This window comes from Arctopsyche grandis, chromosome 3 (genome assembly GCF_051622035.1).
Source record: "Arctopsyche grandis isolate Sample6627 chromosome 3, ASM5162203v2, whole genome shotgun sequence".
Classification (NCBI taxonomy): Eukaryota; Metazoa; Arthropoda; class Insecta; order Trichoptera; family Hydropsychidae; genus Arctopsyche; species Arctopsyche grandis.
In genome coordinates this window covers 36349515-36371827 of record NC_135357.1, presented here as the reverse complement: position 1 = coordinate 36371827, position 22313 = coordinate 36349515, and the positions used below count along the sequence as shown (strand labels likewise).

Genomic DNA, 22313 nt, shown 5'->3' with positions numbered 1-22313 from the left:
CCTGTACTTTGGGTCCACTTTCTCTAAGCAATTTTGTTTGCAATGCCTCATTTATGTTATTCTATATCTATGTACATATGTATGTACTGGAGAGTATATTTTTTTTATTGTCAATATTGAGGATTTATCATCCAAAATTCAACAATCCGAAGAGTACTAAACGTTTCCTCTTTTTCTCCAAGCTTTCTATTATTATTATTAAACTAATATATTGATAAACAGTTTATTTCATATATATATTTGTAATATGTACAAGTTTCACTGAATTAAATCAAATAGGGAAGAAAAAATATTCCGAGTTAAATCAATGCTTTATTAATTCATGTACATATATTATAAATAAATAGTATATATATTTACCATAAAAAAACAGTTGACAGAAAAAGTATGCGTATATAAATAACAGTTGCATTCAACAAACAAATAACATTCATCTAAACTAAATTAAATTAAAATAATATCACATATGGAAGTACACGTCATTTTTGTCACTTGGTGTTTCTTAATTTATTTTTTGTTAATAATATAATGTACCCAGTATGTTACAGCAAACTTAGATCTTACAACACTCATTTACTGTAATTAATACTTATATATTATCACGGAAACAAATTTCAATATAACAGTTTAATAAATATAATACACATACAAAATAATTCCGATTTAAAAACTTGACAGTTACATTTTTACCTAGAAAATATTCATTCGTTAGTACAAACTACAAATATCTGTATGTTGTATAATTTTTGCGCAAGTTTCAACAGTACAACGATATTTATAAATTTGCATAATCAATGATTAACGACATTTCGGAGCAAACATTTTTACAATATATAAAGCCGAACTATACGATACATACGTACAAGCTGTGCATATTATTGAATGTAATAACTACAATTTTACATTTGGTGCCAATTTTCAGTTTATATTTAATTTTAAATATGCAATATTAAATATATAAATAATACACAGCACTATTATTAATCATAATAAATAATCATGACATAATTACACATTCAGTATTCAAATCTTCAATATACAACATCGTAAATTGTGAAATCTGTTTGGATAATATTAATAATACAAAATCGACAATTAACTTTTGTACTTTTTGTGTAATAAATATTTCATTTCAAATTCATTTCCTTTTGAGAAGATAAACATGGCTGTATTAAATTGCTAGATAAGCTATTGTGCAGATATTAAATATACATATTTGTTGATTATACCGTTGATGATTAGTGAAAAAAGTCTTCAACGATGATATGTTAATTTTGTGCTCAGATCGCCAACTGTGAATATTACATATATTATAATACAATACAAATTTAAAATGGTAACGTGGACGAAATCACATGTATAATACGATAAAGCAAACAGGCAATTATTATTAATATAATAATTCAACACAACACACAGAGCTGGTGTCCAGCCATTGCTTCGTAAGTATATAAATAGCAAATAAAAAATAAAAATAAACAACAATCTCACATACTAATATACTAACGAGTAATAAATAAATCTGATCTTGCAATGGGATCAGTAAATGTTTCTGATTACATATATTCCTAAATTTATCTTAACACTATCACAAAAAATTGCCGCAAACAAATTATTGCATATTCTAATTATTACAGCTAAATATTACGCTGGAAATTCATTCATACTCGATTTGTATTAAAACAAAACGAAAGCGTTCGAATTTTTTTAGTTCAGTACTAACTTGAGGTAAACAATGAACGTTAAAACAATACTGACGAGAATCATTGAAGCGATTCAAGTTTTTTAAACTTTTTTTCATTAAGGATTGATAGTATTATAAATAAGGCGAACGTGATCCCAACATGAGAGAGTACGTTTAGCAAAATATCGTACACACATTATTATTGTAATCTATCATTACGACAAAAGCTCAATACATAAATATATGACGGCTTAAAATAATGATCGGCCGTCGCAATTTTGCCGTTCAAGTAACGTAAAAACGATTGATATACAAAAATAATTACATAATGTAATAAATGTCCCGTGGACAACAAGACTAAAGGTGCATTTCATGCGAATTCAATGAGCAATCTTAAGAAAATATAATTTAATAATATATACATATAGAAATACTCTCATTAGACACATTATATGTGTGTAAATAAATCAATAAAAAAATACTGTTAGCATTCCAACCCTCAAAATATTCCACACTGGTATATTAAAGACATCACAATACAATATTTATTCATATCACCGAATACAATCCGATGTAAATATGTACAGTACACATTCTGCAAAAGTTTTATAACATGAAATCAAATAAAAAGATTTGTCCCGTTTTTTTTTTTATGTATACAAACATATGTGGAGTAACGTTTCGTTGTGACCTTGTAAAGTTAGTATATAATATAAATATTGAAGAAGAGATGTTTGGATATTTTACGGTGACGTTTCGTCGACTTCCTTTATCACCGAATCGGCTTCCCATCTGCTTCTTTGCAAAAGCAACTCGTTCAATTTCTTAAATACAAAAAACAAATTACTAGGTTGTATCTAAAAAAAAAAGGTCCGCCATTTTGAAAATTTATGTACCTGAGGTGAATCTAATATAACAATCCTCTGCTCCAGTTTAGGAGTCAGCTGACAAGACTCTTGCTCCAAGTCGTCGAGAGAAGCACGCCGAGTCATTCTGGAATATTAAAATAGAAAACCATTTATTTATTTTTAATTTATAGAAGAAAGGCCTAATAGGTAATCCCAATGTGCTTTTATGGCCAAAAACTTGTACATTTTATGTATTATACAAAGTAAATACATCAAATGCTGCAACTACAAATTCAATTCATTACGAAATTCAGTAAATACACATCGATTAACCCTTTGAATGCTGACCAACGCCGATCGGCGTTTTGCCAACAAGTCCACGGGCTTGAAAAACGCCGATAGGCGTTGTATTTTGAGCATGTACAAAGTAAACAAGAATACTACTCGCTAAGCCATTCCAGGTAAAATTGAAAAAAAAAAATGCATTGAACACGGGTCGTGTAATCCGTGTCATTCATTTGTCAACGTTTATAAAGACTGGTTTACACCGGAATTTCTGAATTAATAACCATAGCAGAATTTCCTGATGGAAATCCCTAACTGCTGAGTATTTTAGTTTGTAGCTTAGCATGTAGATAGTGAGCATTACATTTTAACAACAACGAAGAAGATGGAACTAGTTTTGGAATAATACATTCATTAATAGACTCCTTTTGTTTATTTTATATTGTTGCAAGATATATTAGAGAGTCTAAACACACCGTTACAAAACGTTATTAGCGACAATTTTATACCGGCTTTCTATTGCATTTCTAAATAATTCTAGTTGGAAATGTTGGCGAAATTTTCAGCGCAGCGGGCTTTCAATAGAAAAGACGTCAGCACTCAAAGGGTTAACATCTACACAGACATTTGTGGTCAAATTTATAAATTTGCAGCATTTTATACTATTTAGCGAAACTCAAGATTGCTGAAAACTCGAGATTTGTAAGAAAATACGCAAGGTTGCCAATTTGTTGGAACCATTTCAATGAAAATCAGAAATAATCGCCCTGGAGTCACAAATTCAAGGTGTGGTCAGCAGAAACCAGTGGAGTTTGAACCTGTTACCACTTTGTTCAAAGCATTATATGCTAACCACTGGTCTCTTCTGCTGGTTATAACTATATTCAAATATTACTTAGCAGCCATGGTGTAGTACTGGTTATACAAATCTATGAGTATTATTGTATATTATAAGTACCGATGATGAGAGTTGGTACTGGGCGTAATAGATGGTGTGTCTATTGATGAAGCTCTTCTCATCGGTGGCGGTCCATCCAATTCGCTGCCATCCAACATTTTCACGAGGCTGTGCCTGTAATCAAACAATAAACTACTGAGCTAACAGTCATTGAAACACTGTATGTAATGTGAGGACAATACATACCTTCGACTCAATGTTATAAGAGATTGTCTGTGTTTCGAATGTTTAGCCCGTCCTGTTCTCATGTTGATGGCGTTGAAGTGGTTCTGAACGCACAGTCCTATCTCTGGGCACAGATCGTCGTCCAGCTACAATCAGAATTAATTATACATGGATTGCATCCCGAGCAGATCTTGATACGACTTGACTACGAACGGTGAGTGTGCTTACAATTATAGGACAGTCGTGGAACATGTTGTATCCGTCGCACCCCTGATGAATGTATCGTTTGATAGCCGTGCGGTAAGTCTGGCTCGGTTGAAGGTATTCGTCTCCAACTCTCACAGTCATTCGCTCGATGCGTTCGCCTTCAGGTTTGGTCGGATCGAAAGCGAACGACAAACCACCGACCTAAATTAATGCAAACACAAGTTGACAAGATGGCATTTGGTGATGTAGAATCTATTTTAGTATGATTAATACCTGTGGAAATCGTCCTTCCATTTTAGGGTACTTAGAAACGCCATTCTCGAGCGCTTTCAAGATGATCTCTCCGGTACAAGACACCAAGACGAGCGAGTTACGAGTTGGTATTATATTGGAAAGATCGCGCATTGTAAATTCACCTGCAGGATGAACCTAAAATATCATGAAATCCAGTTATATAACATTTGTATTGTTATTCAATAAAATAACACTGCCGTTACTATGTATTTACTTGATCACTTCTGAATGTTCCGGAGTTTATGATTACGAGATCGGCACCGGTGGCTGCGAGTATAACGTCGCAGATCCAATTGCCAAGATTCGTCTCCATGGTTCTGATTATTTTAAAACGGCCTTCGAGTGGCACCGCGAATGTTCCGAGGACTTCGTTCATCTTTCCATCGACCATAGCTATAAAATTTATTTGAGGTTATGTCACATCTTTGTTTAACTTAGATTTAACTGTACATAGAGAAAAATACTTTGAATCGTAAAAAAAAATGTTTGTGCAATATTTTCGGTGCATTAAACAATCTCATATTGTGCATCGAATAAAATATTTTGGCATTATAAAGTGAACATTAATAAATATGAAACGATCATTCGAAAGAATAGAATAGATACAAAAAGTGGCAACGTTGCAGTAAACTGTCAAAAGTGTTTACTTTTGTTTACGTATGAATATGAATGACGATGTCAGGCCGTAGAGTCGAAGCCAAGGTTGTAGGTGTCGAAGGTCGCAAGCCAAAGAGTAAAAAAAAAGAAGGAATTCAGTAGAGAGAAGCGTTCGTCGTTATCGGTTCGTATTTTGGTATTCACGACAATGCCGATACAGTTCATCTGCCATTTTAATGCACATTTCATCCGCTTTTTAAGTAGCAAATATTTTTTTCGATGATCAAAGCAATGTTTCTAATGCAATCTGTATCCGTCATTTAGAAATGCACACAACTTTTTTTAATGTACAAAATTTTTAAATGCACATCTATTTTATAAAAAGGACATTTAAATTGTTCCCTTTATTTTCTAATGAATGAGCTTTGGACGGACCTGAGTATTGTTCCAATTTCTCTTTAAGCACCGGATCTTCAGCATAAGCCGATGTGACGCTAATTTCTTCGATGGTCACGTCAACGGCGTTCGTTTTATCAAAGTTAAGGCAAATTTTCGAGAAGTTTCTAAAATCTACGCCGCTCTTGATAACATACTTTCCGTTGACCTGAAACACGGAATATTTAATATGAACCAACCGAAAGCCAAATTTTCAAGATTACTATACATATGTACACTCACTAAATGAGTTTCATAGACGTGATCGTGTCCTCCGAGAATCAAATCGACTTCATTACACTGCTCGGCAAGCTTCAAATCATTCGGAGTCCTCATATGCGTCAAAGCGATGACATAGTCGCAACCCTGAAACGAATGATTTGTGTTTATACACTTCAAATACATACATAAGTGGCTAGTTAGTTAGTTAGTTAGTTACCTCTTGTTTCAATTGAGCTCCCAGCTTGGTTCCAGCCTCAACAAAATCCAAAAAAGTCACTTCATCGGGATTGATCGTCGCCAATGTGTCCAACCACTCCTGATAACGAATCATTATTAGTATAAGTAATTAAATTTGGTAGTCTTGTTTAAGACATTAGAGGAACCTGTTCGACGAGGCCTACTAAGCCTATGCGACGGCCGCCCCAATCCACAACGTGCGTTATTTTACCGTCTCCGAGCGGCCGACCTGTCTCGTTGTCGATGACGTTGGACATCAGCCATGGAAAGTTGCACATCGACACCCACTTTGACAAAACTTCAAGACCGTGATCTGAAAGATCAATTTTGTGAAATGGTTGTATACATACATACGTATTGTGGGATTAAACTCAATTTAACTTATGAAGGTATTATATATAACTTCGGAGAAACTTCTCATTAATTCGTTTCGTTATCCTGCTCTTACGTGGTAATACGTCATGCCCGTTGTTGTTGGAACAGTTGGGACTTTATGTCCCTAATAATTATGGGCGTGGTAGACATCATCATTTGATGGTTGTACCTGCTGCTCGCACAGTTCTTTTTCGAATGGCTCCTATTCCAAGAGCTATTCGACTTCTTAATGAAATCGTTGCTGCCGAGACTGAATGTGATATTTTCCACCTTAGTGAGTGTAAATTGTCGGAAATTACTCTAACCCATTTATCTGGTAGTCTGCGCTCATCATTGTTTTCATGATTGATTGTGATTTATGAGTGAAATTTTGATTAACTCTCTTCCATTTGGGCCTTACAGGGATGTTTTGTATTTGTAGTTGTTTCTTACATATTTATTGAAACTGGCTGTAGGTGCAAGGCATTCCTTATGCTATATTTTTTATTTGATATTTTTACTTTATCTGTTATTATTAAATGCTATTTTTTATGTTTATGTATGGATGTGTTTATGTTCAAATGTATTTTTTTTTTATGTATAATTGATGAGTATATTATTTTCGTTATTTTGTATTAATTTATGTTTAATTGTTATTTTGTTTTTTTTGTGTTATATTTTTTGACCATTGTGGCGCTTTAGGAATTCCTGTTTTGCCACAATGGTCTGTTTAGAATAAAATAAATAAATAAATTATATATGTAGACCAGTGGTTCTTAACCTGGGTTCGATCGAACCCCAGGGGTTCGGTGAGTCAGTCTCAGGGGTTCGGCGGAAATTCAGCAAAGCCAGGTTCAACAGCAACTCTTCAGAACAACAACGCTCTCAAAGTTTTGGTGTCAAACAAATGGTAAAGTACCCTGTTGTTGCTAAGAAAGCTCTGGAGATTTTCATACCGTTTACTCTGGAGATTGCAAACCTTTTCGAGGATGCTGGACATAAAAAAACGAAGAAAAGGAACAGACTTTGTTGCGAAAATGACAGGAGAGTGGCACTTGCCAAGGTTTCTGAACTGGTCTCTGAAAGGCAACAGCAGAAGCCACACTAATTTGCAGTAAATCTTCATTATTATGTTTTTGTTTTTGTGTGAAAATCACGTTTAATGGTTTTGTTCTTTAAACACAGCGATGTTGATGCACGGTTCATTTTGTGCACCAGTAAAATATATAACCAAATATGTTTTGAATTTGAAAAAAATCATATTTTATTTTTCCAATTAAGAAGGGTTCGGTGAATGCGCATATGAAACTGGTGGGGTTCAGTACCTCCAACAAGGTTAAGAACTAGTATTACTATTTTTAGAAAATAACGACAAGCATCGACATGCAAAGGCACATATGTAGGTAAGGCCAACAGGCGACTGCATGACTCAATAGCCACGCGCCAAAAACAATAGCTTACGAAAATATAGCTGTTTCTTTCTCTCGCATTGATTCATCGAAAAACAAGAATATGCAAGCGAACAGTCAAAAACATGACTTATCACTACCGCCTTTAAATCATACTTTGGAACGTAGAAATGTATAAATGTATTTTTTTACCATGTACCCCTTTTCTAAATCATACAAAATCTATTAAAATAAATTGTTTGTAGTTCATTCTAGGAATACAAGAAATATAAGGTGTATAGCTTTGAAAACCACACTTGCATACCCCACTTCGGTGAGGTAGGGTTAAGGCGTAACTGAAGACAATAATAAGCCCTAATGACATCTCAAATATTCATACTACACATCTACATACAAACTCATTATTAGATCACACTCAAAATTACCGAAATCATGGTTTCCAAACACGGAACAGTGAACTCCAATCTCGTTCAATACGGGCACCATTTGTTCACCTTTAGTATACGTACTAACTGAAATCAAAAATTTACAATTCTATTACATACATACAAAGAATAGTGCAAATCGAATCAAGTACACAGTATACAAAACTAACGCATGCTCGGTGAAAATATATCTCCGCTGAACAAGACGAGGGGGTTGAGATTGGAGAAGGTTTTGACGGCCGTCGCGAATCTGGTAGCTCCTCCGACAGGTTCCGTTTCTGCAAAGCAATAGAACAACTTGAGCATTCACATCACCGCAAACATGCGGCACAAATTCAAAACTTGGCAACGTCTTACTCGTGGTCTCCTCGATGTTGTAGACATCGTTGAAGTGCAAGATGACTACGGTGTCCCGTGACATTGCGGTGCCGCCGAGGGTAGACACGGCTCGTCTCCCCGCCTGACGCACTTCCAGAGAGGCCTGAAAACGACGACGGGTCATGATCAGATCGAATGGACACACCGGACGATGCGAAATATCGTGCATACGTAAATAATCGACATGCATGTACAATTGTAAATCTCGTGTGTCGAATACCTCGACACTACTAAGAAGACGAATCGTCCATCTCCACAGCATCATGATAAAACAAAAAAAAAAAAAACAAACAAAGAACTATTGTATATAATGGCACACTATACACATTCACCATCTACGTCTATTTACATATTCCGATTGATTTTGTACATCTTTTGCTGTTGTGCAATAGGCTAGTCTACGAGGTGAACAAATTTGGTCTTGTTTGGGAAAAACATGATAGTTCTAAATGTGTAGGCTTCATAAGATGCATCAAATTATATTATAAAGGCTTATAATATGTATTTGTTATATCTTGGCATTTAACATGATCGAAGTGAACAGAAAAGGCAATCAAATTTTATTATGTATTTTACATATTAAATATTCGATGCTATTACATATATTATTGGCTTATAATGAAAATCCATTTAGTGTATGAATTATTGTTTTGAGTAATATAATTTGATAGTGCGTAAAAAATTAAACTGTTGACTGTGAAGTAAATTGATTTTTTATCAACATTACACTAAATACATATATATTATACATAAAAATGTATATTATATGTATTTAAACCTGGGCTGTGAAGTCAGCTGTAATAAAATTATTATTTTGAATGAAAATACCATTATTTTATTTTACTACCGCCATCTATGTTTAAAACTAATAGACAGACGGTGGATAGACGTCAACGACTATCTCGCCGGGCAGATTTAAAACGCGTCTTACACGATATTTTTGCCCCATCATAATTGCGGAGGATCCTTTACTTATGTTGATGACCAAAATGAGTAATATGGCAAAGTATGAAAACGATCAGATAAGAGGCAAACTTTTTCCTGAATTGTAATCGTAAGTGAAACGTAAAGGAGGTATGTAATAATAAAAAATCAACCAACTCTGATTCCTTTTTTTACATATTACTCCTTTTAGCTTCACTTACGATTACAATTCAGGAAAAAATTTACCTCTTATCCGATCGTTTTCATACTTTGCCATATTGCTCATTTTGGTCATCAATATAAGTAAATGTATCCTCCGCCATTACGATGGAGAAAAAATATCGTTTTAGACGCGTTTGAAATTTGAATTTCTGAAAAGTGCCTGACGTTTATCCAGTTTTTAGTTTTACACATAGATGGCGGTAGTAAAATAAAATTATTGGTATTTTTTTCAAAATAATAATATTATATACAAATTATAGAAGAGGTATGTTTTTTAAAAACTTTTTTTATTATTATTTTTTTAAATTAATATCAACTATCATTTTTATGATTTTACTATTTTTTTTTATCATTTATTTATACGTTCTATGTTTTTTGTCATATAAGTATATCATATGATAAAACCGTATATTATTGTTTTTCACTACTTTTTCTATTATAATTGTTTTCTTTTATTGCTAATATTTATATTATACGATTCATATTATATGATTTACTTAAATGGGTTTTTACCTGTACAAATAAATAAACTATAATCTCTAATTTTATTGAAGTAAATCAAGTAATAAATTGAAATTCAACAATTTCGTCATAAAAATCATGAATTTAAATTACATTATAAATAAAACCGTTGAATTGCACATATTTTGATGTCTTCTGGTCAATTTTTTTTATTTAAATCAATTTGTTTGTGTGTGAAATTCACACACATGTATACTATAAATGTACCTTCTTTTTATTTATAAGAAATTATTCATTAAATGGCTTACGTGTCAATTTTTAGTGATTTATTTAATTCCTTTAGTTTTTTATATTTTAAAAATAGCTATTATTTTTATACGTTAGCAAGAAAAGTCCATATTACTAAAATCGTTCAAGTTAGAGTCAAATCATAAAATAAAGCCAGAGTCAGAGTCGGTAAGCTTTAATCCGACTCTACAGCCCTGATTTAAACCATAGTTTTGTCATTTGGTTGATTATGCAAAATTGTATTCATAACTCAAGTCAAAATGGCTTTTCATTATTACCGACAGCATGATAAATTATTTTCATAGTATTTTCTATATGGTAACCAAAAACTTTAAACAATTATGACAGTACCGGTTTCAAATTTTGTTTGCATCATAAAAAATGATTACATTATAGATTCTATAGAGTATTACATGTTTAAATAATATTTTAAGCCTTGACAAGACGAGGTTACCATCTCGTCATAATTAAGTCAAATTATGATATGACTAGAATCAATAAAACGTTTTTTGAAAGTTAAACGATCAGGTTTAGCACTTTGTTTGAGGTCAAATCTGTTCCGTAATAGTTCATGTACAATACCAAGATACATATATTGGACTTTTTTCAAAATACATATAAACTGTTCGACAAATGACGACTTTATTTTTGGTTCAGTGACGAGATATGACTTTTTTTTATAGATATAGCCCAGTGAACACGAATCTGGTAATAAAAAATGTTGATTGGCTCGAGATTCGGAGATATGTGTTTTTTAAATCGCGCGATTTTTCTATATCTTGGTGTTGTTAATTCTCGTATAAAGACAATTTAATATATTATCCCTATTAATTCAATTCAGATTCGTGTAAATACAAGTAAATAATAGTAGCGAGTTTTTAGCTCGCAATTTTACCGATTTAAAATTCAGCACACTTCTAATTAACCCTTTTAAACGAAAACAAAAAATAGTGTGGCCAGAACACTATCCCAATAAACATGTTTCAATAGAAAATACTCAATATAAAATAGTATTAACAGTATGAGAAAAAATCCCAAGTGAAAATACGTATTTTTGACTTTAGATTTGAACTGGACGACTACTTAGAGAGATTTGAAAGCTGAAAAGTACTAAAAATGAAAGATAAAATACCCGACTATAGATTACAATATTCATTTTGAACAGGAAATTGACAGATTTTGAGACATCGACCGAACAACACCAAGATATAGAAAAATCGCGCGATTTAAAGAACACATCTCCGAATCTCGAGCCAATCAAAACTTTTTATTACCAGATTCGCGTTTACTGGGCATAGATCTATAAGAAAAGTCATATCTCGTCTTTGGACCATTTTTTGTGTCGAACAGTGTAATTGAAGCCATTTATTTATTTATAATGTGACGTCATGAAGTCGAAACATTCTTTTTCTATTAAAGATGCTGATTGCAGAAGATGAATGCTGAAAATATGACTATAGTTGGGAAGACATGAAACCTCCGATACAAAAAATATCCAATTACATTTATCGATAGTCACTATTTTTTATGTTTATTCTTTTATTTATGAACCCAAATAATAAAAATCAATTCTCTTAAATAGAATGCGCTGCAGGTGAAATTTTGCTCATTGTATTGCTATAATATAATAATCATGTAGCTCTTCTATAGCTATTGTACTGTGAGTTTCGTGACCTGGAGCAATAGTGTCATAGATTTTACGAACTGGACCGCTTTTCCAGTCCATTCCGAGCCCAAATTAAAATTGCATCAATTACATATATCGCACATATCTCAGTCAGTTTAAGACTTTGATGATATAAATGAAGTTTTGAATACTTTTTAATTTAATGACGTCCTCAAATAACATGAGTAGAAACGTTAATTCCAGAAACCATCTCAAAACAATGTGCCTCATACTATTTGTATTTTTTCAGTGATTGATCTGATTTTAAAAGATATCGCATTACATATACATAAATTATATAATGTGTTCTGGCAAGAGTTACAAATTTAACTTCAAAAGATTGACTGAAATATTGTATAGTCTCATATTTCCATTTGAACTGATTATACTGAGCAACAAAAAGAATTCTCGGAGCGGAAAATAATCAATCTATACTAAGTTTGACCCATTAAATTCGAATATGACGTTTTATTTTTGAGATATAAGCGTTTAACTCAAAATCCAGGATTGCTGTGACAAAAATGAGTATTGGAATCAATAGTCAAATGCTTTTCCTATTGATTGTGGTTTTTTATTGCTTTAAAATATGTATAATTAATTATCTAGCGAATTTTAAAAGTTAAAAATATACTTTTACGTATTTTTTCCCGTAATATTATTAACATATTTCGCTAATTTGTCACTTAAACACGTTTATCATCTCAATATATTTTATTATCTAAGCGCACTAATTCACGCGGCAAATGATTTTAAATTGAGCTAAAGACTAGGCCGTATGCATATGAAAAGAGTGAGATAAATAATGGAGAGCGCATCACTACATCTCACTCGCTCACGTTTGCATACTGAAACTTAGGATATTTCATATTTTACTTTTAAATTATTTACCGCCAGAATTAGTACGTTCAGATAAAATAAAAAAATAAAATTTAATTGAAAACCAACCATTGCAAACGTAGTTAAATACAGTCCAATAAATGCTCGAGAAAAAATGTGTAAAAATAAGTATATTTTTAACTTTTGAAATTCGCTAGATAATTAATTATACGAATTTTAAGGCAATGAAAAATTACAATCAATAGAAAAAACATCCCACTATCGATTCCGATACTCACTTTTAACACAGCAATACTAAATTTTGAGTTAGACTGCAAAAGCAAAAAATCTGTAAAAATTTCGTTTTTTTAAACGCTTATATAATATAAAATTTTGAAAGAGACTTTGTATCCGTGGCGTGCGGTGAAATTCTCTCTCTTTTTTTCGTACAGCCTTACATAATATGCGTGGGGAACAGCCTGTTCTTCTTGTATCCTGCTGGCGCACATTAAGTAAGGCTGTACGACAATAATTGAAACGTTAAGGAGGTATGTAAAAAGAGAGAATTTCACTGCAAGCCACTGCTTTGTATGTATGTATGTAAGTTTTGGTTCGCAGAATCGAGAAAAACCTGTATATATATATTGCTTGTTATTAATTTTTCCTCTTGGAAAATAGTGCCACGAGCATTTAGCGCCATGTATGGAAAATTTATTTTTCTATTGTTTATATGTAGGTAGGTAGCTCTTGTTTATATGTAGGTAGTATCTCATAAACGAGACGAAGCCAGCAATAATCATTTTCATATTGGAATTTAGTGGGTCAAACTTGGTAAATATTGATTAGTCTCCGCTCCGGTAAGAAAAAATGGGATTTTTGCTCAGTGTTATCAAAATTAATAAACCTTTTGGGCATCGGCTAAGGATGGCACTGTTTCAATTCAAGTTATAAACAAACGAGGATCGACACCGACTTGCTCCGAGGTCCTCACATTCCAGTGGAACGCTCCGCAGAGAGAATCGTACAATTTTCCCACACCAATCAAACACGTTTAAAATTTTGATATTGACCTCGGCGTTGATGGAACGTTTCCTGTTCAACGACTATCGCACGATACACATATAAGGATGCAATGAAACTCTGAATCGATCTGACTGTGATGTTTTAATGGGACGAGACAAAAAAAAAGACGCGGGCCGGGCCGAGCTAAACGCTCATTGTCAAGTGACAGACTGCAACACGGACCGCGCCAATTTGGCAAGAGGACAAGTCACGGACGCAGACGACGTGGCGAGAGAGACATTGACACACTAAACTTCACCCGTATTCCATTTCAATTACAACACAATTGAATTAGCCCACCGTTTTGTGCTCACCTATATTTAAATGTGATCATATACGTTTGTGTGCAAGGACTGGGGGTTAAGCTACGCTTTCACGGACGAGTATTACTGCCAGTTTATGGTCTTTCAGTGTGTGCGATCGATTTGGTTGATAATTGATATCGCTTATGGTGCTTTACCATTGTAAAAATCTCACAGAGAGCCACACTGGCATTTCAAATAATAAGACTATTTGAGAATTTTCTAGAGCTACAGAGCTTATGTGTAGAGGTAGGATAGCCAAGGTGCCGTTTATTGTTCAAATTTTGTAAATGCATTGTTAAAGGTTTGCGATGTACATATTATTACCAAAAATAAAAAACTGGAAATGCCTCCCACGTCACTAAAAATAAATGACAAAAACATTGAACTAGTGCATCAATATAAATATTTAGGATGCTGGTTGAACGACCAATGGGACCATTCACAAGAGATTAAAATCAGAATAGAGATGGCGCGAAACGCTTTCTTCAAGATGCGTGATCTCCTCTGCAATAGAGATTTCAATCTGGTACTTCTTTATGGGGTCGAATCCTGGACCATGACTCAAGCTACAGAGAAAAAGCTGGCAGCATTTGAAATGTGGTGTTTCAGGAGAATGTTGAGGATCCCCTGGGTGGACTGAGTCCGAAATGAAGAAGTATTGAAACGAATGAAAAGAAAACGAGAGTTATTAAGCGTCGTGAAGCACAGAAAGCTCGAATACCTGGGGCATGTGATGAGAAATCCGAAATATGAAATCATACAGCTCATATTGCAGGGGAAAGTACAAGGGAAAAGAAGCGTTGGTAGAAGACGCATCTCATGGATGGTACCAATGTGACTCCACAACACTTTTCAGGGCAACCATGGATAGAGAGAAGATATATGTCATGATATCCAAACTCCTACGAGGAGAGGAATAAAAAAGAAGAAGAAGATGTACATATGTATGTATGTATGTGGGTATGTGGCGGACGCGTCGACAAGTATGGATATAAAAAAAACAATTTTAGAATGCCAGGAGTATATATATGCTGTGCTTAGAGATAGATTCAGATTCCTTTTTCAGTTCCGATTCCGGATTCCCGCTTCAGTTCCGGGTCCGGATTCTTTTTTCAGTTCCGGATCCGAATTCCTGTTTCAGTTCCAATTCCCGATCCCTGCTTCAATTCTAATTCCCGATCTCTGTTTCAGTTCCGATTTTCATTAATTATTACTATTCGTATTGAAACTTTATTTTAAATCATGTACAAATTTGTTTCCCTAGTCATCCGTTGAAATTTCAACGGGCACAACACTAGTTTTATATAAAAATATAGCCTGCAGCGCAACTTAAGGATATTTGGTTCGTGTTTAATATTTTAAATGTAAATTAATAGTATTAAATTTTTTTTTGCCTATGCATTTTTCTTTCATAATTACACTGAGCAACAAAAAACACGTTTTTCAATTTTTACCAATACGAGACTAACCAATCTTTACTAAGTTTGACCCACTGAATTCGAATATGACAACGATTTTTGTTGTTTTGCTCTCGTTTAAGGGATATGACCGTTTAAAAAAATGCGTAATTTTTTTCAAATTTTAGGCTTTTGCAATTTTTAACTGAAAATCTAGTATTGCTATGCCAAAAGTGAGTATTGGAATCAATAGTCAGACGTTTCTCTATTAATTACGATTTTTATTGCTTTAAAATACGCATAATTAAACTCAAAATCTAGTATTGCTGTGCCAAAAGTGAGTATTGGAATGAAAGTCAGATGTTTTTTCTATTATTGTTTTAAAATACGCATAATTAATTACCTACCGAATTTTAAAATACATTTTTTTCTCAAATGTATCCATTGGGCCAGTTTTATATTTCATTACGTTTACAAGGATTGGTGTTCAATCTCGATATTATTTTTTTTAAATCTGAATTCATACATTGTATATACGAATCGTGTTCATATATACAAACTTACTAATTCGTATATATCGTACATATATACGAATTAGTACGTTTAGATAAAAAAAAAAAATATAAAAATATATTGAGATTGAAAATCAATCCTTGTAAACGTAGTGAGATATAAGTAATAAAACAGGCCTAATTTATTAATAAAAATTTCGTCAGACGAAAAAGCGAAAGCAATCTAATATGAGGCTTGTAGAAACGTTTCTGTTTAAAAAAATAAAATACAAAATTGAGTATATGCATATATACATTTTTTCTTTAATGTATTATTGTGTATATAATGTACATATGTACATAAAATATATCAAATTTATCGAGTTTATTAGCATCTCGAATTTGCTAATATTATAAAATGCCATCCACTCTGTCTCTATGGTACTGTATAATTGTTTGTAATTGGCCAGGAAAGCGCAATAGGGTTTACTTGTTAAGCTTTCCTGGTATACATATATGTACATATATGAATAAATAAATGGAGAGCGCATCACTCCATCTCACTCGCTCACATTTGCATACCGAAACTTACGATTAGTATATTTCATATTTTACTTTAAAATCATTTACCGCTCGAATTAATACGTTCAGATAAAATTAAGAAATTGAATTTAATCGAAAACCAACCCTTGCAAACGTAGTGAAATATAGAACTGGTCCAATAAATGCTATTTTCGACCAAAACTCGCCGGATAATCAATTATACGTATTTTAAAGAAATAAAAAATTACAATCAATAGAAAAAAAATCATAATTGATTCCAATACTCACTTTTGGCATAGCAATACTAGATAGAGTTAAAAATTGCGCATTTTTTTAAACGCTCATATCTCATAAACGTAAGCAAACCAACAAAAATCATTGTCATATTCGTAATTAAGTGGATAAAAACTTAGTAAAGATAGATAAGTCTCCACTCAGGTAATTTGTTTTGTTATTAACCTTTCCCTTACGGTGCCAAAAACATCCGCGCGCTCCGATGATATGTATTTTGTACACATAAATTGACGTAATTCGTAATTATATTACGGAGGAATACAAAAATTCTGAACCTTGTATCTATTACATTTCATATCGGTATTCCCATTATTAGAGTCGAGTTGTAGTAAATACATATCACAGGGGAGGAAAGGTTATTTGTTTTCGAAATTATAAAATGAGTTCTCCCTAGAAAAAAGGGCCTGGAATTATTATTTCTCGACGGATCTGCATAGATGTAATCTATTGAATTTCAAGGCACGTGCCGCACCTACCGCCGTCGATACCCATCCAAAACTTGTCGTAAACTCATCAATAGAATGGCAGACATTGGTTAAATATCCGCCAAATGCAGTATACACTGTCCATGTAAATGTGGCTTATATGACTACTGAGCGTGTGACAAAGAAATACATATAAATAAATAAACAGCACTAAAAAGTAAGCGGTGTCTCGTAAAATTCAACTAAACGTGAATGTTTAAACTGTATTTATAAATATTACAGAGGGCAAAAGAGAACGGCGTCCCGGAACAGTCTACTTTGAAAAATCAGCCGCTAACTGACTTAGAGATGCTAGAATTTTTACAATTCTACTCATATGCCCGTCGGCGTCGAATCCGTATGTTGAATTTGGACTCAAATAGCATAGTTTTAAACTTTTGCAAGTACGGCATGTAAGTGTAGTATTGTAATATTGACAAATCACAACATCTGCTATTTGGGTCCGATCGGAACAGCTGATTTCTGCTCTATTAACCGTTTGCCCGCGGCCGTCTTCTATGGAAGCTTTGCGCGACAAGTCTGTAGCGCGGCTGACTTCCATAGAATTTCTGAACTTTGCACGGGATTTTGAGCCTTATATGCGCCCCATTTCAACTGTTTTAAGGTTCAAAATTGGTTGAATATACTACTGAGAGTTGAATGCCATCTATTCAATTAGCTTAAAATGAATATATACCAGTCAAAATTAGTGGTTTTGTGGAACCATACTGAAACTTCGTTTATGTGACGTCACGTCTGTTGAACAATGGCGAAGATACGTTCAATTGTATGAAGAATGATTATTTGACAATTAAGCCCAAAACTACGAGATATATTATGTATTTTATTGTTTAAAATAATACTTTATGTGTTAATTAACATATCTGGTTACTTGAGTAAATATTAAAATCTGTATTTAAGGTCGAAAACTCGATTGCCAAATTCGCGAAAGGGCTTGTTCGCTATATTTATTGCCGCGGGCAAAGGGTTAAAATAGAAATAGTCAATTCTTACATCATTTCATGTCCATCAGTGAAATTTCTAACATTTCAATATGGATCTTGAGGACGTGAACCTTTTCAGAGCGTCTCCAATCTTCCGTTTATCTTTTGCCTGCTGTGTGTATAATATATAGTATAGTATAAATCGGCAAATAATGAAATGATCATAGCGAAAGAAAATTAGCATTGATAAGTATATATATATATATATGTATGTGCCTGCTTCAACCATCCGACTACAGATCGGACGCCTTGTGTGACTTCACCGGGCACGTCAATGCTGGACGATTCGATCAGATCGGTCCATTTCGACCTGATGGCAGCTTGGGCCGCGAATCCGGCCATTTTCTACAATCCGAAGCGCGGGCTGCTCACAAAAAACAACCACGTTACACAACGACATAATAAATCATCGGGGATAAACTTCTGACGGCAAAATTTTCACACACCGCGCTGATGTTTGATCTTTACGAAATGTAACAATGTGTCGGAAACCTTTATCGCAATGTAAACATTGACAGGACACTTTGCGATTGTAATACAAGTATCGTTTGGACGCTGTAATATTTGAAAGTATGTGTGTGTGTATTGAAGCGCAAATAAATGATGGTCCGACAATGGATATAATTAAACTGATCATAACGATGTAATAATGAATGGATGTCGGGAAGTGTACCGTAATCTGCATGACCTGGGTTTCAATTCTTTTTAATAGTTTAACAGTCCTCAGTTTTAATAAAGAAAATGTGTTAAAATTAGAATTGGAAATTAATTTTGAACAGTATTACACGATGTAAGTTCAGTTTGGTCAAATTAAATGGTCGGTAACTTTTAATAATAATAACCAGGACTGTGGAGTCGGAGTTTTCAAAAATTAGAACGAGTCCGACTCCGATTTCGCGTATAAATCGCACATTTGTGTTGTGCGATTATGAATGATGAATGTTGAATTACGAATTAAGATGTATGGACATATGTAGACCTGAAAAACGGTGTTTCAATCTTTGTCTTTCTCTCATGTTTATGTCAAATTGACGAGAGACTGATATTTGATAAATTCTTTACGCCAAAATGTTGTCATTTAAGTATACATAAAGAAAAAAAATTATGATTTACTTTAGCACTATATATATGTTAGTAATTAAAAAATATTTGAAATTTAATTTAATTTTTATAAAATTGTAGTCTGATCGTGGGAAAAATTCGGAGCACTGGAAATAGCATTATACTTTGTAAATAAAGATATATATTTTGAATAAACTCGGATTTTTTTTAGTATTTCTTGACAATTATTCGATGGCTTCATACAAAGTCCCATGAATAGGAATAGTCTGTTGTAAAGATCAACTTTAAAGTCAATTTGAACAGACTTGTATGAAACGTTCATTTTGTCATGCAGGTTGCGGCACAAATCGAAAAAACATTTCTAAATCGATAATCAAAAAAATATCCTACAAAGTTTGATACATGTAAGTAATTAAAATGAGCAATGCGATACATACCTAGTGTGGGGGTACATAGAAAATATATTTTGGTGTACAATATATAAGCATGTAAATTGTCAAGGTTACCCAAGCAGGATTACATGTGGTACGATTCGTAGGTTTGGTGAATGAAATGTGGCGCGATTCGACAATACGGTTCGAAGGTTCGACAGTTGGGACAGACTGGACGATAGTGGGTGAGTGGGTGAGTGGGTGAGTGGGTGGGTGGGTGGTTGTCAAGAGTGCACTGTGCAAGTATAACCTCAACAAGCGGGTCAAGGTCAGCAGGGGGGCCTCTCAAGGACGGGAGGGGCTCGGGGTGGGGGCGGGGGGCGCGCGCTCCGTCTCTCTCTCTCTCTCTCTCTGTCTGTCTCTCTTGACGGAGACGACGACGATAAGTACGCGCACACCCACACGATCGATCCTCCCACGAGCTTCCTCGCCACTGACGTTTCTCATTCGAAATGAGAGGCTGCCAACTGTCGACGGGCGCCAACTGTCGCTTGTTTTAGTTGCCTTCTGAAGTTGTTTGTTATCGACGGTAATTGGACTATTCGTCACATTGCGGTGGTCACAAAGACAATTTTTGCCATGAAAATTGCGAATACACAATATTTGGCACTCAAGTTCTCGTTAGTATGATAGTTATCGTTAGCATGATAGTTATCGTTAGTATGATGGACTTTTCGGCTGCCAGATGTTCCATTAGAGCAGAGCATCCGTAACCTTTGGATATTCGCGGCACACATTGTTTACGACTCGTAGAGTTTGTCAGCTACGTACATATATATGTACTTCATCGGCAATCGCTAGTTATTCCGTATATGCATAGGGACAAAACACTAACTAATATTGGTTTTCTCCCTCACACGCGATTTCACTCGCACGCATTAGGCCGAAGTGCTGTTCGGGGAACACATATTACCGCGGTGCACAGGTTACGATGCTCTGCGTTAGAGGTTTTATTGACTTTTGGACGAGCGTTTTGTTAGTACGATGGACTTTTCGGCTGCCAGCTGTTCCGTTATAGAGGTATTAAACATTGACTTTTGGACGACCGTTATGTGAGCAATAATCTCACAATCGTTACCGAGAAAGCCTAGTAAATTTGGGTTCGGTGATTACATCTCGAAGATGAATCGCTAACAAGCAAACCGCCGCTACGAAAATCACTCGCGCGGATCTCTTGTCACACAGCAGCCAATGACAGTGGCCAGTGGGTCGGCTACCAGCGGTAAGCGAGCCGAAAAGGTCCGCCTCATCCGTAATCTCGGCTTTTACTAGTTATTGTTAGTACGATGGACTTTTCGGCTGCCAGATGTTCCGATATAGAGGCTTTAAACATTGACTTTTGGACGACCGTTATGTGAGCAATAATCACACAACCGTTACCAACAAAGCCTAGTAAATTTGGGTTCGGTGATTACATCCCAAATGTGAATCGCTAACAGGAAAACTGCCGCTACGAAAATCACTCGCGCGGAAAATTGGCGTACAGAAAACTGCCCAAATATTGCTCAAAATTGTCCAAATCTCGTAAAAAAAAAAGCATTTGCTGATCAATATTTGGGCCGTTTTTTTTATTGTGCGACAGGAGATCCGAGTGATTTTTTGTAGCGGCGGTTATCCTGTTAGCGATTCACATTTGGGATGTAACCCGTTTACCGTTTACATAATTTTTCAGATATTTCAATCGCTCCAAATTTATTAAAAATCTTTTTCCGCATCTCCACGGTAGAATGGGTGTTACTGGTATGGGGGTAGGGCGAGTGAGAGGACTGTGTTGGTAATACAGCAGCGTGGACTAGTGGTTAACATATATGCTTTCGAACATAGTGGTCACGGGTTCGAGTCCCACTGGTTGCTACTGGCCAGACCTTGGTCTATGATTCCAGGTCGTTTGTTTCCTATCAGAGTTTGCCAATTAGGCCTTCCTGGTATATATACATATGTATGTAAAAATAAATAAAATAAAAAATGCATGACTATTTATTTCGACAGCCGGGAAGGAAGTGATTGCTTACCGGCGAAGCGCTGGCCAACCGATGGTTTTCGGCCAGTACCTCGGGGTTGTCACATCGACTTTATTTTGGACTAAGAATCTTAGTCTTAAAATAAAGCCAGTAACACTCATTCTTCAGCAAAAATGCGTAAAGATTTATTGAGTTTGGCTGCCATACATCTCGGTAGACCGGGACATGTCCCAGTGTATAGATGTGTCCCTCGTGTCCACGTCCACGAGTCAGTTGCCCCAGTATTCTATCTACATAGCTAGTTAGACAAAGACTATTAAAGGAAAACAAAAGTGAGAATGCAAGGGTTCAAGGGCAAGTGCAAATTCCAAATAACCAAAGCTAACCTCGTCTATGCGATTGGTTTATGGCCATTTCAGCGTG

At 34.5% G+C, this 22313-nt stretch overlaps 1 protein-coding gene across 4 annotated transcripts; it reads right to left on the bottom strand.

Annotated features, from left to right (window-relative positions):
- Positions 1-1150: 1150 nt before the first annotated feature.
- LOC143910079 (mannosylglucosyl-3-phosphoglycerate phosphatase) lies at positions 1151-20372 on the bottom strand. Of its 4 annotated transcripts, XM_077428436.1 has the most exons (16): positions 20180-20364; positions 18653-18800; positions 8478-8601; positions 8291-8398; positions 8121-8207; positions 6079-6245; positions 5913-6011; positions 5717-5839; positions 5474-5642; positions 4656-4834; positions 4421-4576; positions 4169-4348; positions 3962-4086; positions 3776-3889; positions 2581-2677; positions 1151-2508 (listed from the first exon to the last, which is right to left on the bottom strand). In XM_077428436.1, the coding sequence occupies exons 2-16, from the start codon at positions 18776-18778 to the stop codon at positions 2428-2430; spliced, it is 1935 nt and encodes a 644-aa protein (XP_077284562.1). In that variant the 5' UTR covers positions 18779-18800; positions 20180-20364; the 3' UTR covers positions 1151-2427. The 4 variants fall into 4 exon arrangements, with proteins under 4 accessions (XP_077284562.1, XP_077284564.1, XP_077284566.1 ...); XM_077428438.1 differs by lacking the exon at positions 18653-18800 and having other exon boundaries at positions 20180-20372; XM_077428440.1 differs by lacking the exon at positions 18653-18800 and having other exon boundaries at positions 20005-20364.
- Between the last annotated feature and the right edge of the window lie 1941 nt (positions 20373-22313).